General features: G+C 34.1%; 1 protein-coding gene across 6 annotated transcripts in view; it reads right to left on the minus strand.

Moving 5' to 3' along the window:
* Positions 1 to 19622, minus strand: part of LOC131675209 (inositol hexakisphosphate and diphosphoinositol-pentakisphosphate kinase-like) — a 650144-nt gene that overhangs the window by 499031 nt on the left and 131491 nt on the right. For all 6 annotated transcript variants that reach the window (XM_058954120.1, XM_058954119.1, XM_058954118.1 and 3 more), the window contains 2 exons: positions 5421 to 5561; positions 5243 to 5333 (listed from right to left, as the gene is read on the minus strand). In XM_058954120.1, the coding sequence (XP_058810103.1) occupies positions 5243 to 5333; positions 5421 to 5561 (232 nt within the window). The remainder of the gene's footprint in view (positions 1 to 5242; positions 5334 to 5420; positions 5562 to 19622) is intronic.

Raw genomic sequence — 19622 nt, forward strand, 5'->3', positions numbered from 1 at the left:
TTCCTCCTTTCGTCGTGCTTTTCAGCGGCTTTTTTCCTTCCGCTGCTGCGACGACGATAGGCTTGCGTTCACTCGTGGATTCCTTCGGCAGGAGAGATTTTTGTGTGCAGGGGTTCAAACCTTTCAGGTCTTCGGGTTGCTCGATCCTTACATCAATCGAGTCTCCTCCCTCCTCCACAACCTGTATGTGGCCACCTGGTCCTTCCAGGATGACCACTCCCCTATTCTGCCGAGGGTTGGCATCGGGCTCGATCGCCTTCTGCTCCAACGTACCAGTAGGTCCTGGGCTCCCTTGATTCCCTTCCAGGACCTATTTTGATCCCTAGGTCGCCGACAACTTGCTGTTTCCCATCGACGACCCGCAGCGAGAGATCGAATCTACCGGAGGCGCGAAGATGACCTCTTCTCTTCGCTCTCCTTGCCGTTTCCCTTATTGTAGTCTGGGCAGAATTTACGGCTAAATACCAGTTTGCTACAAGCGGAACACTGGGGAGGCTTGGTGAACTCGATCTTCTGCCTCTGTCCCTCTCGTCGCTCGCCAGGAGACCTGGGAGAAGGAGAATTTTTCCTTCCCCCACGCCATCGGCTTTTACACTGTTCTAGAGGGCTGTCTTGTTTTTCTTTGACTAACTTGTGTAACATCCGCTTGATACCCTCAGGACGCTCCTCTATCTTCTTATCAGAAGTGGAAGCTTGCGTGGCCGATACCGTCGCTGGTTCGGTAGGCCTCCTGGCGGGGTTCTCCACGCCCTGTCCGCGCTGCGGATCTCCCTCCTTCTTCGTGCGCGCCTTCCCTTCGCTAGCCATTGCAGCGGTTTGGGATTTACTACCATCCGTTCCTTTGCTCGGCTGGTAGGCGTGCTGAGGGAAGATCGTCGAGTTGGGGTCTGCGAATACACGTGGACGACGACCGTAGGATAAGATGTTCTGTACTTCGGTTGCCCTTCTGTTGAATTCGCGTATCGACTTCATCTCGCTTCGATGCAGCTGAATTTGGATGTTTGGAAGGAGGTTTGCATGAAGTAGGTCTAATAACCTCTCCAAGGGCATTAGTGGCTCCAGTCTATTGACAAGAGCTATCAGGTTGGATACATAGTCTCGCACTAATTCGTCCTCACCCTGGAATCGGTTCTGCACTTCCTGCAACAGCCTTTGTTGTTGTTGCGTACTTGTGCCGAACCAATCCCGGGCGTCAGCGACGAATTCTACATAACTGAGCCATTGGTACTTATTGTTATCGTACCAGGTCCTCGCGTTACCTTCGAGGATCTCTGATACGAAACAAAGCACTTCGTCATCAGTTAACCCTGCGCCCACACGCAGATCTTCCAACCTTAACAGAAACTGTTTTCGCTTAATTGTTTTCTATGCAACGAAGTTGAACTCACCTTAAGTCACATGACTTGTGACACTCGATGTATCTTAGGTGTGGGCGACTTAACGCATAATCCACTGAATCCCCTAGATGTAATCGGATTAAAACCTAAGCATTTTACAAATCGCTTAAACTACTGGGAAAATGAAATAACGTAATCGGTGAATAAATTTGACTAACTTTAATTAATAAAAATAACTACAGTCTTTTTTGGGCCGAAAGACTAACGCTCGCGAACAGGATTTTACAATGAATACTACTCGGTGAGAGAAAGAGAGAGAGAGAAGATTCGAATTTTACCGTGAACTAACGCTCGGAGCGAATACAAAAAAAAATCGCTGCCGCTGCCCTCCTATTTATCAGCTGCGCTGCTTCGATCTGCCTCTATCAGCTTTTATACTGCTTCTGTACTGCTGCTGTTAATTGTCACGGAAATGCCATTGCACTCGCACACGTAATTGTCCCAAGAAAACTTTATATCGGCGAAACAAAGTGCAAAACACAAATTGGCGGTAAAATCACGTGAACAGCTGAGGCGTAACTGTTTAATTTAAATGCTCGCGCGCCCCCTCTCTCTCTTAATTGTTCGTACTAACGCGCGAGTTACCGAATTGCGAACGGATCGATTAATTGAATCGACTACCGTTGCAAAATACAATATAATACTAAAGACTCAGGATCCATATATAACTTTTCTACTTGCAGAACACCATTATCAGACCTTTATTAAAAAAATTAAACACTGCTTAAAAAAATTAAGGAATATAAAATGATTCTAAATGTTGGAGTGGCATTCTACAAGGAGAAACTCTAAATGTAAGGGTAATATGAAAATAAAAAAAAAATATGATTTGAGAGTCTAGTTTTCAAATTAGGACTTTGCATGCTTTTAAACACGCATAGTTTTAGAATCATTTTAAAAAATCATTAGAAATAAATTTTTTTAAATTTTATTCACGTTTTGAAATCGGTCTACGAACATCAATAAATTTTATTAAACTTGCCACCATAAATTACTAAATTAATTTCCATAAAACTTTTAGGAAATTTAATTTTCTACAATTTAATCTACTTATTAACTGTGTTCGATGATTTGAAGCAGGTCTATCATTGATAGAAGCAAAAAAGTTTTTAATAATTAATTACTCGGGAACTAATTATCGCACAAAAGATTTTTGAAAATTCCGAAATATTCTTTACGACATAAAATTAGTGATTATTGATGAAAGAATTTTTTCCGCACTTATACTGCTGATAAAGTTAAAAACCAGTATATTTAAGAATATTTGAAAAATTTGGTACAATTTTGGATATAACACACAAACGATATTTTCAAGTTCAAAGCACACCAAAAATTCCTTGGCGTTATAAAGCATTGCGATTGTTTTGTCAGTATTCTTAAGGTTTTAATTTATCATTTTTACGGTATTTTAAATATTTGAAAAGTTTGGTACAACTTTGATTATAACACATAAACAAAGAGTATAATGAATAAATTTATTAACCTTAAAGCATTCCCGAAAATTTCTTGGAGATACAAAGCGATTGCTTAGGAAAGTATAATACTTCCGAGCATAGATAGACCCTACTCTATTTTTTGCCGAGTCTAAGGGAGTTGACCCTCTGACTCTCCCCCCCACATCTTAAATATGGTCGATTACACACTTTCTGGTTACATTAGCTTTCTAGTTTAGTAACGTACCGATACCCTTCCCCCCTGTCACTCTGTGGTTAGGGATCTTCCTGCACCTAGGGGTGTGAGTTTTATAACAAAATTGAAAGAGACAGCTTCATAAATTATCTGAAGTACAACATTTTAGAGAATTTTTAGTTAAAATAGGTGATAACGAAAGATCTGTAATAAAAAAAAAGGGATTTTTTAAAGAAATTTTCATTTAGAGCCATATTTAGTATAGGATCCAAATATTTAATACTCCATTCGCAAGAATGGAAAAAATTATAATAGAAACGTTATTGATATTTACAAAACTCTACTTTCCGTAAAAAATTTTCAGATCTTACTATCTGTTATTTCCACCCTAATGTAATTAATTATATAATTTTATTGATCAATATAAATAATTATACTTTCGAGTGTGTATAAAGTCGGGCATCATTTTATTTTACCGATGAAAATTTCAATTTACGGTGACAGAAGTGGCAAAAATACGTAAATAGTTTATAATATGAACATAAAATGCACAGTACGGCATCGCAATTAAAATATTCACTTTGGCTTGGCGTTTTTCTTATAAAAGAAATCAATGTGATAGATTTATTATATATTTCGTACATTTTCTATTATACGTGCAAAAGTTATTATTTATATATCAAATACAATAGATATGCAAATAATTGAATGTAATAAATAACCTTCTTAAAAGTGTGAATAGTATATAACCTCTATAGTAACAACTTTTCTTTGGCTTGAAATTAGTACAAAGGAGAGTTTTATCTACAAAATTTATTTTGTTCACTAATGTATCCACTTGTATTTGAAGTCCCAAAAAATATTTGTTCTTATTAATTTCCAAAATATAAATTAATTTTAATTATGTATTCGTATGAATATGGATTATTCCTCAGTTCTTCAATACCCCTCTACAATCTCAGTTATTATGTGTTTATCTCCACAAAAAGAATACTTGCTAGTCCGCTGTAGTAGATTAACAGAGAAATAGCAGCTTCGTAAGTTTACGATACTTGCCTTCTAATGCAGTACGGTAATCACTAATAGGTTTTAAAACTAGTAATATCCATATTATTGAAGATGAATGCTTCATTTGATGGTAATTTTATATTTTAAAGTGAATTAGAAAGTTATTTCATAGGTTTCAAACTTGAAATTTCTTTTTTTGAAAGCGCTTTTTGAAAAATTAACTATAACCTTTAGAGAATGGGGATTTGGAATTTTTAACTGCTAAGTAATTTCTATAGAAAACGCATAATATGTGTGTCTAATATCGGGGAATAATCATATGTGAATTGGCGATCAATGGTCGAACCACTGTAGTGGCTTTCCCATCTTCAGGGGTGATGCTAATTTTGACACATTGAAAAATTGTTTTACTTGGCACGGGTAGTTAGAACTTGGTTTAGTTATAGTTTTTTCGTAATTTTTAACTTGGAATTTTATTCAGCGTTGAAAAATACCTCAGAAAACTATATTCATTCTCCCCTACTATAGAAAGTCTATTTTCGCGACTAAAAGGATATTTTATTCTTATTTTAGGGTTGATTTATGGTTGCTTCGTAATTTTTGACTTATTAGATCTAATTCCTATTCAGTATGCCCGAAAACCATAAAATTAACCTATTTCACAGACTAACCTGAGAAATTATTTTGAGCCACTATAATGATTTTCCCGGCCTCTAAAGGTTAAATATGTTTTTTCATTTCACAAACTGTTAAATAGATAATACAATCCATTTTTAACGTTTTGACTTGGTAAAAAATGTAATAGAAAGTTTATTAAAAATGACGTGTACTGTAAAGAAAAGATCTCTTAAATCAGACAATGAAACGGTGAATGGCAGCAGTTTAAATATTTCATGTTGATGTGACATTATTCAGATTGAAAACTTAAAAACGCATCTACGCAAAGATCATTATTCATAAGCTAAATTCTTATACATGTGTTCGTTAAAATTGGTTGAAAAATACATAGGTAAAGGTTCAAAGTCATTGTCATTCTACATGTCACCGTGCAAGTATTGGTATTGTCAGGTCATTGTACAAGTTTATGAGATAGACTTAGCTAATTAATCACGGCATGATGAGAAGATCGACTGATATTTAAGGAATATAAGCTTCCATAATTATGAACAATGACACACTCATTATTTCATAATTTTGACTGAACTTACGTTTCGGATTAGCGGAATCTCTGTCTAGAACAGCATATCTCGGTATTTCAATACCTTCATTTTCTAAAATAGCATATACCCTCCTTCGATCCTAAAACAATTTAGAAAAGGCGTAAGACAATTACGAATAGAATTGAATAAAAGATAATATTTTTTATTTACTGAATCTAATATATACCTGAATATCATATTGCATAGGAAGATTGTTAATAATAAAAGGGTTTCGCAAGTTAGCATATTGAATAGCTTTATCTAAAGGAAATCCTTTACTGTGAAAACTAATTAAACAATCTACTACAGGCCAATCTTCTACAGGCTCCTAGGAGAAAATGAAAAATAGTTATTAGTGTATGTTAGCATGAAAATATGTATTTTTTTACACTACGCATTCGAAATTTCTAGTATACGTTTGTTAGATTTCTTATAAGATTAATGTTATAGTAAAATAAACTCATTATAAACCTACATATTTTTCAGGATAATATATATTATTTACTATTTATCGTATATTCTATTATATTTTATATTATTTCTGATTATCGCCAATTCATCATGGTGTGATACTTAGTATTCTTTGCCGAAATCTTGCTTTTCTTTTGTAATAGATTCAAAACTATGAAATATACTTAATATCCCTGCCAAACTGCAAACTATTCATTTCATAGTATAATTTATAGTGTTGTGAAAAATATTTTGAAAATACAAGACAGTTTTCTTTTAAAAGATAAAGTGCATCAATAAATATTAACCCATCAAGGCCCAAGCCGAAACTGGAAAAGATAACATCAAACTAACTACGAGTACGCCATTTATAACATATCGAAAAAAAAACCGTGTTTTTTCTTTTGCCTTTTGCAATTTTTTATAAAAAGTTATTTAAACAAATTACCCAAGAAGTCACTAGTTTTGAAGAACGATGATTACGAATCTAATGTCAGAATTTTTAAATTCAATATAGTGAACGAATTTTGCGACTAAAGTGCAGATCAATGCAATTTTTTTTATATATATTTTCATTTTTTTTTTATTTTTTCCAAATTTTTATTTATTTTGTTTCCCAAATTGTAAAAGAGAAAACTTGCGATTACCTTCGCAACTTGAATAACAATTTGAGAAATGAGACTTCTCTACTGATAATAGCAGTAAAGAAACACTATCGGAAAAAATTTTTGAACGAAACGAAAAAAATAAGAAAATTGTATTTTAGAAAGTAAATTTTATTTTTTACAAATTCAAAAAATTTTTGATGTCACTGAAATAGCACTTTCAATGGCCTGTCATCTGGCGAAGAAAGTAATAAGATTTATAAACTTGATTATACAAAAATTAATAATGAAAGTACGCAATATAAATAGTACTTTTTCAATGACATATATTAGATCTGTCGTTTGCGACCGTATCACTTTGTTTGGCCGCAATGGCACTATTTACTAATATTCACCTAGTAATCGGTAAAAAAAATGATTAAGAAATTTTACTATTGAAAATACTGAAAACTGAATGAAAAAGAAAATAATTGTATAACTTTTATCCATTGTTGTGAGGCCAGAGCAATAGTGCGTGTAACATGGCACATTGACCATTTAGTGTAGAGAAAATTACTAGGTCCCCAATGACGACATAATATTTTAGATTTATAAAGCTGAATAAACATATTTTGTAACGGGGAAGGTTATCTGAAAAATGGAAAATTTATATAAGAACAAATTCCCACGATGCAGAGCAAACCGCCACTCCGTTAAACACGTATGATAGTACGTGTATTCGCCTTAACGTCAGATGATTTATCTTAGTTGTCTTCTATCAAACGGAGTTGAATTCACCTTAAGTCACGTGTCTTGTGGCACTTGTTGAGTTTTAAGTGTGAGCGACTTTACTCCTAATCTTCTTAATCCCCTAGATGTAATTGGATTAAAACCTAAGCCTTTTTCAATTACTTAAGCTATTAGGAAAATTAAATTACGAAAACGGCGAATAAAATTCACAGACATTAATTAAAAAAATTACTACAGGCTTTGTAGGGCCGAAAGACTAACGCACGCGAATAGGATTTTACAATTAGTTATATTCGGTGAGAAAGAGAGAGAGAGAAGATTCGAATTATACCGCGAACTAACGCTCGACGCGAATACAAAAAATAACGCTATCACGAATATACAAAATACCGAATGTATTTTGTATCGCTTAATATGACGGAAGGTGCACCTACCATGCGGTGCAATTACGGTGATCAGCCGTAATTGTTGTTGCAAAAATATCAACTGCCGCTGCCCTTTGATTATCAGCTGCGCTGCCTTGTACTGCCTCCAATTAACTACAATCTACTGCTTCTGCACTGCTACTTGTTATCTCGAAAATACCGTTGCACTCACGCACGAAATTGTCCCAGAAAACTAATTATTCGGCGAAAACAAAGTGCAACACAAATCGGCGGTAAATTCACGTTCACAGCTGAGGCGTAACTGCCTATTCAAAAGATCGCGCGCCCCTTCTCTCTCTTAACTGTTAGAACTAACGCGCGAGAAGTAGAATCGCGAACGGTTCCATTAATTAACTCGACTACCGTTGCAATTTATGAAATAATAAATAATTTACCCTCAAACAATGTAAAAAAAATTAAGAAATTGCGAATTATAAAAAAAATATATTTTTTGAAATATTCAAAAAATTTTTTTCAAAAAACTTGTGTACGAAAAAATATGAAAAAAAATATAATGCGAAACTAAGTGTACAGAATACGGAAAAAAATCAACAGAGGTTCAGCTTTTCAGGTTACGAGAAAAACGACTTTTTTATGAAGAAAGAGCGTTTTTTCGTGTTATTTCTTTATAAAAAACGAATAAAGAAATGAAATAATGCAATATTTCACCAAATTATAATAGCTTAGACTGCTAAGGGTCTAATAAGTATAAATTTGCATAGGTAAAATGCCAAAATCTATTGGAAATATAAAAAAAATCAGACAAAAAAGGTGGTACATATTTGTACCACTACCCCTGAAGGGGTTAATGAAAAATAGACTTTACCCTAGTTTCTTATGGTGCGAAGTGTCCCATAAGGAGAGTTTAAGTCTCTTTTGAAAAAATAGTGCGAAATGTTCTATAAGTCGAGCGTAAATCACAATAGGAAAGAAAAGAATTGCTTAGTTAATCACTAGAGAGAAATAACTCAGGTATAAGCCAAGTTTATTCAATCTTGAGCGCTCACTTTGCAAGGCTAGGAGAGAATATCAGCCTGTGCAAATATGAGCGTATTTATACACAGATTTTCCCGCCTGTATTCGCAGGAATTGTCCTCCTGAAGGACAGTCCTCTTCAAGCTGTTTACGCAAGTGTGCAAATCATTTTGTCTTGTTTATGATAGAATAGAAAGCACTAACAAAATTCTAAATCATGTAAAACTTACAGAAGTAGATATGGATTATTTAAGTATAATTTACACTTATCGCAAAAAGCAAAGTTAAAAGTTATCAATTAATGAATTTAGTTAATATAATAGCGCAATATTTATAATAAAGTAATGATAAAATTTTACATATAGCAATTGTTTATCACTTGTAGAAGTAATTCCAAAAAAGAACTAATTAAATTAGTTAATAACGTTTGAGTTATAATCAATTTTTGTATTTTTGCAAAATCTTATAATGTAAATATTAAATTTGTTAATTAAGATTAATAAATTATAAAAATGTTGTTATTATGGACAAAATTAACGCTTTTGTTTCATATACAATTATTTGTTTAAATAAATTATTAATTGTTTATTTATTGATAACAGTAATAACTAAGCTGTTATCAATGAAACGAATTCTTACTCATGTTTCTCAGATAGCCATCTGGAGTTTAGAGTATCAGCTTTATTATAATAATTAACATTTCTAACGTAATAAACAAATTAAATTTGCACATTAAAATTCAGTATGATTTAGTAGTTAAAAGTAATTAAAAATATTATAATCTTAATCTATGCCCTAAAATCTACATAAAAAATACTTTGTTACATTGAAATTACTCTTAATTAACGCATTTTAATTGAACAATAAAAACTATTATACGAGGGTGGTTTGAAAAGTCCGTGCAAAGTCAGAGAGATGGCGCTACTAGTGGTTGTAAAAAAATGGACGAAAAAGAATTTCGTGTATTGATTAAACATTACTTTTGCAAAAGCAAAACGCCTCAGGAGATTAAACATAAGCTTGATAAACATTATGGTGATTGTGCACCTTAGATTAGAATAGTTTAGAAATGGTTTTAAAATTTTCGGAGTGACCATATGAGCACAAAAGACGCTGAACGTTCTCGACGCCCTGCTGAGGTTACCACTTCAGAAATCATTGATAAAATCCATGATATGGTGATGGCTGACAGAAGAGTGAAGATGCGTGAGATTGCTAGTACTGTAGGCATCTCGAGCGAACGGGTACATAATATTTTGCATCAACATTTGGACATGAAATAGCTATTCGCTAGATGGGTGCCACGATTGCTCACGATTGACCAAAAACAAGATCGTGTGAAGTATTGCAAGAATGGTTTGCAGCTGTTCCAGCAAAATCCGCAAGACTTTAAGCGTCGTTTCATCACTGTAGATGAAACATGGATACATCACTACACTCCTGAGACCAAAGAATAGTTTAAACAATGGGTTACCAAGGGGGAATCTGCTCCGAATAAGGCGAAGACAATGCCTTCGGAGGACAATGATTCGCGAGGAATAATCTAAAATAATAATAATAATAATAAAAATGGGTAAAACCATTACAGGCGAATATTATTCATCGTTATTGGATCGTTTGAAAACCGAGTTGCTAGAGAAACGTTCACTATTGGCCCACAAAAAAGTCCTCTTCCACCACGACAATGCGCCAGCTCACGCCTCAGCAGTTGTGACCGTAAAACTGATGGAGATAGGGATACAACTCGTTTCACATCCTCCCTATTCTCCACACTTGGCTCCATCGGACTACTATTTGTTCCCTAATATGAAAAAATGGCTGGCGGGGAAAAGATTTTATTCAAACGAGGAGGTGATTGCAGAATCGAATGCCTATTTTACAAACTTGGACAAATCTTATTATTTGGAAGGGATTAACAAACTAGAGCAACGTTGGATGAAGTGTATAAGCCTAAAAGGAGACTATGTTGAAAAATAAAAAAAGATTTATTAAAAAAAATCAAGCAGTTTTTATTTTTGCACGGACTTTTCAAACGACTCTCGTATCTATATCTATAAATAAAGTGACGTCACGCTTCTTATATGGTCATGAAATTTGACTCTAGCACTAATACAATCATATAATATGAGAGGTGACGCCGGTTAATATACCAATTGATATATGTAGATTCATGAGTTTAGCGGGTTGCAATAACCCAGTGAAAATAAGAGAAAAGCTCATAGATAGGACCGTTACACCTTTCCGGTTGAAAATCAGTAACTGCTAGCTGGATGTAATTCTTAGGGTTTTATAATGGAGGAAAGTAAAAGGACTTCCAGATTTCTTTGCGTACTTGAAAGCAGAATCTCGTGCGCACATGTATGAATAAATTTCCTCTGAAACCCATGTTTTTTCTTTGATAAAACATTTATCGCACGCATCGGATCATGCTCGTCAAAAGATGATAGTGCAGCTAAGGTAAAAGCACACTCTACGGTGTCTAGTAAGAATAAAGCCGCGGTATAGAAGGAAGGTAAATCATAATATTAGAAGAGCTTAAATAGTATGGTTTTGTTGAGGGCAGCCATGTTATGTCTATGAAGCGATCGTGATTAAAAAATTTTTTGCATTTTATAAAAAGAGGAGAAGAGAATTGAATGTTCTATTAAATCATGAAATGGGACAAAAAGGGAAAAAGATTGCGAAAATTTCTAAACAACTGTGGTATGGTTTATTATAAAGAGATCGAAATTCGTTGTGTGTAATGGAACCGTTATCTGCAATTGGATAATAAGTTGGTTGAAGCAATACTACTTGAAGAGTATTTATGTCGATGAGATCTCAGAGTGAACAAGCTTGCGGAAATTGAGAAGTTGTGACAGGGCTCATAGCGATATTCGGTGGCCCTGTGCGCAGCACTAACCTCGCACGGATGCGACGGCCGAGCGTGGCTATGGCAACATAGTATTTAGGCGCTTGTGTCGTTGCAGGGCCTGGAGATGGGAGGGCGCGGTCGGCGGAGAAAACGACACGAGGAAGAACACAGCGAGAAGAACGGGGGAGAGAGCAAGAGAGTGATAAGGACGAGCGAGAGCGCAGAGAGCGGGGCTCGTGCCACGAGAAGAGAAGTGGAAAGAGAGAAATGAGAGCAAGCAGGAGTGGACCGGCAGAACAGCCTAGGCGAGGTCACAAGATGGAACTACTTATGGGATCGACGGTATGTACCGGCAGTGACTATTGAGTTTGGCTACAAGTGAAGATAAAGCCTTTCCACCTGTGGCTAGCGAGGTTAGCAACGAGCGAGGAACCGATCTTTCCATCTGCGGGGTACTCGGCTGTTTCTTGCAGCCTTATTGTCTACCACTATTCGGCGATCAAAGAGCCGTGGACGCGCGCCGGTGGTCAGCAGACCGTCTTTCATTATTCGGAATTTATTATTTTGCAATGCATAACTAGAAAATATTTACATCTACACTTTCTTGGATTGAAATTAAAATTAAATAAATTTAATTAAATCTTAAGTTCTTTAAGATTAAACCAATAATTTTCAATTTATTCATCTTTCAAATCGAACACGGTTAAACAGTTTCATATGACTAATCACATGAAGTGAGAGGATGGGGGAAAGAGGAGCGAGGTAATACGAGAGGTAGGCAGAGGGATGAGTAAGGGAGAAAGTGGAAAGGAGAGGATAGGAAAAGGAAAAGGGGAAAAGACAGGTCGATATTTTCTTATTTAAGTTACTTTCGAGGTCAACAGTGTCACATTTGAGTTTAACATGTTTCAAATAGAAACTTTTACAGCGACGGCTTCGTTAAAGAACTTAAAAAAATTACTATCCAACTTTTTAAAATTTTGCTCTTGAATAAATTTTCCAAATCCGGTTTGAGAAACAGGGGTTTACATTAAAAAAGTAAGGTTAACCTAGAAATGACTTTGGGGGGTCATTCAGACCCTATAAATATTCCATCATCTGAACGTACAATTTCACGTAGAATTCAAACCTGCGACGAAAAATGAGGGGCTCCATTTAAAAAGTAGGGTTGACCTCGAAACGACTGGGGGAGGAGTGGATGTCATTTGGACCCCATACATATTACATGATTTGAACGTAGAATTTAACGCAGAATCCGAATCCGAGATGAAAAGTGAGGGTAAGGTTTCATATTTAAAAAAACATTAACCTTGGAATAACCTTGACTCATCATGTTCAAGTTCAAATTTAAGGTCACCAAAAAATGGCCCCCTTGGTTTGAGCATCTTTTGTCTCAACTATTTTTCTGTACTATGCATAGAATTTGAGTATGGGGGTCCATAGATCAAAATGACTCACCCTGTATATAGTATAAAAATAACGCGATGATATTTTTTAAAAGGAAAATAAATTATAATGACTGCAAAATCTCAAAAGACTTTAAAGTTTATTACAAGAAATATACCCGAAGATATAAGTTTTAATACACATAATTAAATTAATTAATTATTATTTTTAATACTCGTAATTCTAATATTTCTGACATTGTTACGTCTCGTGCACCAACTACGAATAGCTAATGAAAGAGACGTTCCAATATGTTGACTAGTGGTCGGATATGTTTCACTTATAATAAATATATGTGGAAATGTATGTCTGATAATTGTACTACCTTGATAATCGTAGCCTTTAATTGTTGATAAAATGTAGCAGGCTCTAACTGCTTGTTGGATTGTATGAATGTAGCAGGCTCTAACTGCTTGTTGAATTGAATAAATGTAGCAGGCTCTAACTGCTTGTTGAATTGAATAGGATAGGTTTGAATAATACTTGCACGATATTACTTTGTAACAGTCGCGAGTTTATTAAGAAAAATGATCATCAATTGTCGGACCGGTGTGTACGGAGTTGAGTCTTACAGGTGCTTATTGACTGACTGACGGACTACTGATCAACTGCCTGAGTGTTTTGTTCCTTGCTTTTTATATCTTTTATAGTTCTTTTTCAGGTCAGTATTGCGATATTGTGTGACATTTTGTTTTCGCTGATTATAAATTCTTGCGTTTTGGTGACTTAGTTTCGGAGTGTGTTTCGACAGCTTTTTGCTGTCGTATGAATAGCTTAGCAGTTTTGAATGTGCATATGTTACAAAAAGGATGCGTCGTAAGGCTTAATTTCGGAGAGTCATTTACCTCGCGTTTAATTAGCTTTTTGCTGACGTGCGAATAGTTTAGTAGCTTTGAATTTCGCAAATGTTTATTTTATAAAAAGGATGCGTCGTAAGACGTAACAACATACATAATCAGACAAATTACCAGTACGCATTGCGCAGCTACTTGGACGCTGATCAGATCATAATATAGGGAATTTAAAGAGGCACATATTTTGATAATAATGAAACTATTTGAAAAAATTTTCATGGTACTATAAACAATTATTTTATCATTATAAAAATAATTATTTCTGATTCCAATCAATCGTGTGAACAATAATTTTGCTTTAATCGTTATTGTTTTTTATTTATTTTGTAAAGTTGTTTTTATTCTAACTGTACGATATTCAGTTGAATTTGATTGGATATTTAAATATTTAAAAATTAAACTCGTTTAACGGTTCCATAAACATTTATTGAATTATTTCATATATGCATCTGTTTAAAGTCCGTATATTATCTGTCGGCGTACAACTGATTGTTAAATATACACTAGTAATATGTTTGAATATCAGCATTGATGTAAAAATGAACGAAATGCCAGAAGGAAAGTATGAACATCGTCCTGCAAACATCCTTAAATTAAAACCGGTGTACACATAAAATAACTTAGAGTTACATTTTGTATGATAGTTTCTTTTCTTGACTTACTTCCGACATTATGCATCACATCATGCAAGTCATCATTAATTGCCCGCCATATTTTATGCTATGTTATGGAGGTTATGTCTAACTTTGTCCCTCTAGTGAATAAGCCATATGTACTTTTAAGGAATTTTTAGACGAGCAGAGTTAATTATTAAAATTGTTTTAGAGACTAAATCATCGCAAGATACTGAAAATAAAAAAAGGATTTTTGCCTTTTTTTACCACTATTATAGTGAGTTTATTATTCATGAATTTTCAAGACAGATTGACATAGAATAATGTACTCTAGAATAATGTTTTTGAGTGTGCGAGATCAATTACCTATGTTATTTTTAGGATTGGATAGTTATATTTTTAGTTATTATTTTTATTTTTTAAGTTAAGCTTGCTAAAAATCGGATAAAAGTTTTTTTCGTATATTTTACTATTGTAATCTTTGTACTTTTATGATTTTCCACAATTTATTATTCACGTATGATAGTTTGAAATAAGGTAATTTATTCTAGAGGTTTTTTGGATCTGCTGAATCGATTTTTTGTGTTTTTTTTTAATTCAGTGATGGAAATATACTCAAAATCGATAAAAATTAGCTAATAATAATTAACAATTAATTTTTAATTCTTGTCTACTTTTCTGCTATTTTATATAAATTTACATGTCAATAATGGAGAGAACGGGAAAAATATAAAAGAAATTTTGTGTTATAAGTTAGCAAACTATATCTACCCCTATGAAATAATTGATTGAAAACTTTAGGAAGCTTTAGAATGCACTTCAAAGTTCAAAGATCTAAAAAAGTTATTCGTGTTTTGATTGTACATTTTTATGAATCTTTCCACATTTTTTAATGATTGTGCCTAAAAAAACGTGAAAAGGCATGGAACCCTTAGGGATAACTCTATAGTTCTAAAAATATAGACCAAAAATTACATTGTGACGCTCGTCTTAGCTACAATTATATTTCAATTTCATTTCAGATTTACGAGCTTACATAAAAATAACAATTATTACTCATTTCGTTCGCTATGATTCGCGAGATTCGAAATAAGATTTTTTCTGATTGGTTTGAAAAATTTCCGATAGAGGGCTCATTTTTTCTTTTGTAGAAATGTCCATGGACCTCTTATATATTTAGCTGCGAAACATCTAGCGGCTAGGAGTCTAAGGAATGCTGTTGAATCATTACTGATGAGTTCAATCCAACAGCATAGGACGAAACGCTTTTAATTTCTGGAAAAAATTCCATTTCGAATCTTGGAAACAAAGTGAATAATAATTATCATTTTTAGGTTGAGCTTATAAAGCCGAAATGAAATTGAAATATAGTTTAGGTGTATTTTTTTACATTTCTTTTACATTTTTTTTAATATCTTTTTACATTTTTTCATATGTTCGAGCGTAATTTTGATAGTAAACCCAACTATAACATTTGCATATTGTCTGTATGTGTGATGTGTCTGATAAAATCAAGGGATATTGTTTTTCAACAGGGAGAAAAGAAGCAAACCAAAAATATAACCGCTGTCATTGATAATAACCTAAAGTCATTTCGTTAGGTAGCTGAAATATAGTCTGATTATTGATACAATAAGAACCTTCCAATGTCGAGTTATTTTGATGTGCACTAAGGCTTGATTTCTTATATTCAAGGTGTGGTAGTCATTTCGAGAAGCTGAACAGAGCGGAAGAAGGAGTGGAGGGTGATCGAACAAGGACAGAGACGGCGAGAGATAAAAAAGAAAAACGAAGAGGGAAGAGGGCATGCGAAGCGCTGAAAATCGACCGGCGTGGAGATCGCCGGGAATCACGTTTGGACATCACACATCATTTACAACAACAATAATAGTTATTTTCTTTCCTAACACGCATGTATAGCGAAATTTTTATTCGAGGCGATGAGAGTGTAACTGTGCGGGAGAGTGAGGGTGGCGATTATGAACAGCTGAGGAGCCAAGGAGGCGAGCAGTTGAGCGTCATCGACAAGCCGGGAACGTTGCGACCGCAATAATAACAGCCATAACAGCAAACGTCGACAATCCCCACACGCGACCACCTTCATCGGTTGCGTGTTCTGTCATTAACGTAAATAACGGTTATTCTCTCTTTCTTTTGTGTGCGTTAATTAGATACCCACCTAAATATAAGGGAAGGCAAGCAGTTTTGCCGACATCCTGCAAGTACGCGACTGAAAATATGCGAGTCGTTGCAGTGATGAAAAATTGCACGCTGTCCGACTTGTGAAGTGATTGCAGTGCCAGTACGCCACCGTTTTGTACGCGCGCGTCGACTTTATAATCCGAACAAGTGTAATAAATTTTCGAGTTTTTTTAATGCACGTTGATTAATCTTGTGTATTCTCCCCGTTTTAAAAATCTGAAACAAGCGTGATTCCGTGGCCTACAGTACACTTCACAGCCTGGGTGTATTCGTGTGCCTCGAGCCCGTAACTTCAAAACTAATTCGTTCCCCGAACAAATAAGCCAGCGACGGCTTTATTCCGACCATTCTGTGACACAGTACACTTGAATTATTATTAGATGAATTATCAAAATGTAAAAGGAAAATAAAAAATATATAACATAAATTACTATAATACCTAAGATCAGTTACAATAATGATCATTTTAACAATTTCAGGGTCAGCGTATCATATATGATACACCTACATTTTTTCAGTTTTTTATCCATACCGGTTTGAGCTCAATCGCTCTCGAATAAATTTCTATACCTGATTAGTACTTAGGCTTTGTAATGCATTGATTAAAAAATTGAAAATTTATTTATTCAATTACTTATAAACAATAAAAGACGGAAAATTTTCAGTATTTTCGAATAAATTCGGTCTTGGACAGAGTTTTCAAGATAAATATATGAAAATTTGTATAAGATGGCTTTTGAAGGCGCTGATCACGAATCCGATATCAGAATTTGAAAAGTAAAAATGGCGGACCCAATATGGCGGTTATTTTAGGTTAGAATTGCGGTTTTCTGAGTATTTCACTTGAAAGATGGTATAAGAGTAGTTATAGGCTTGCTCATTACGAATCCGCCATTTTAAATTTAAAAAATTGGACTCCAGATTCGTAATCAACGAACCCGAAACCCAAGTATACAAATTTTAATTCATATAAGCTTCAATTTGAAAATTATGTCCGCCATATTGGATCCGCCATTTTAAATTTTGAAAATCGGACTTCAGATGCGTAATTAGCGACCCCGAAAACCTTTATATACACTAAGTGCAGCACAGAAAAGTGCCCCTGAAAGGGTTAAAGAAGCTTATGTCAAAAAAATACAAAAGCCCATAATATTATGAATAGTATATGAATAAGTAGAAAAATTAACTTGAAAAATAACATTTCGGTATTATTGTAAATACTCGTGATGAAATGCAGCTCAGTATAAAACAATACCTAAATTATCTTGCAGCATAATAAAATATGTAAGAGTAAATATTATATGAACATATAAATTCAAATATTAATGTTTTCAACAATTAACATTATTTATCGAAAACAAAGTAGTACATTTGTTGATAGCCAAACATATATGAGGAAAAAAATTTTTCATTTTTATATGATATTTTTTATTTTTAGTGACGAAATTATTTTATAAAGTTGAAATAATTCGTTCGATATTCAAATTTCTCATCTACGTTTTTTGGCATATGGCTGAGAAAAGTGAACTATTCTTTCAGATGTATAAACTATTCCATTAACGTTAGACAGATGGTAATTACTCCTAACAAACCTTCTGTTATATGTATATAAAAATATTGTTAATTAGGTAACAAATTTACTTGATAAAAATCTTAAGATTCGAACAAAAATGAAAGTTATTCTGACAAAGTCAAAAGTTTTTGAGATACATAATAAATTGACATCTAGAATGAAACGAGCGCGTCTGTATTTGTGAAAATATAAAAATTGTGATCATTAAAATCATTTAATATTATTTTCAAGTATAATGATATCAAAATAATACGCTCATAAATAAAACTTCAATTTATCAAGTTTTTTTAATAAAGATTTTGTGAAAATTTTTAAAATTTAAGAATTGGCAACTCAACGAACACTTATTCAATGATCTTTATTTCCTTATTCTACGTATATTGGCTGGAATTGCAGTTCGTACATAAACAATTAAACGACTGAATTTAGAAAATGACGTGAAGATGGCATATAAATGAATCTGGATATTTGTTGAGTAATATAATTTTTATGTTTGAATCCGGAGTCGAATTAAGAGTTTCTGTTTATAAATCCATAGTAGACTTTAAAGTGACCTTGGTTATCATCTTCAAGATCAAATATAAAGCTGTAAAAAAAGACGTCAGTTTAGGTTGAGCAACTTTTTTCTGAAACATTTTTTGCTAACCCTTACACTCAATAAGTTGTTCGAGCGGAAAGTTATTTATTTATTTATTTTGTTAATATTACTCCAAGTGTATTTACAATCTGTTTCATGTATTGAGACAATAAGCAAATTTGTTGCTATTAGACATGTGTGTGTGTATGCATGTGTTAAAAGTAATATAAAAAATAAGAAACTGTGTTTTTTACGATAACAAACAGATTAAAAATTTTCGATTTTTTCACCTTTATTCAAATCAATGTTAATTTAGAACTAATAATTGGAGGACAAATATACGAACAGAGATCAAAATCTAGTTCTTTCCCTTTTTCGAACACCACCCGCGGAAACAACGTGACATCAGGCATCAGTAATCAGTTCTCATGGTTTCAATGCCCGGCGCTGGCAACGGCAGAGAAGAGGCCCGAAGGCAGGAGAAAGAAGGAAACAGAGTAGGCTATGAAACAGCAAGCGCACTACTACCCCCAAGTCCAACGATATCTCTCTGGACAATCAATGGACAATCATTCATATCTCAACCGTCAAATGCCAACGTCAAGTGCTAAAAGAAAAGAATAGAGAATTACAACTCAATACACGTGTCGCCTAGTATGCAGCACATTTATACATGGGTAATCCCAAAAGTATAGAGCCTATCTTTATATTTCCGCGTCAAAACTTTTGAGTGACCTCTATGAGGCATGAACGTCACCATTAAGTCTTGACGAACTCATTGGTGTGCATAGTTAGCGACTGAACGTATTAGTTCGTGAATGGCGTGCGTTTGTTTATAGTGTTTGTCTTCGTCGCAATTCATTATTTAAAAAAATGACCGAAAAATTAGATCAACAAATTTACATAAAATTTTGTTTTAATCTTAGAAAAACTAGTTCAGAAACAATAGTTCAAGAGATAATTGCAGAAAATTTCCCGACCTCTGCTTTATCCTTGAGCTTGCGCGACAGCACATCTGGAACGTGGTGTAGAGTACCCTTCCCATGCACAATATCGCAATCGAGCAGGTGGAAACCCAGCACCCA

Source organism: Phymastichus coffea, unplaced genomic scaffold, assembly GCF_024137745.1.
Source record: "Phymastichus coffea isolate CEN01 unplaced genomic scaffold, Cenicafe_Pcof_1.1 PCOF00017, whole genome shotgun sequence".
Lineage (NCBI taxonomy): Eukaryota > Metazoa > Arthropoda > Insecta > Hymenoptera > Eulophidae > Phymastichus > Phymastichus coffea.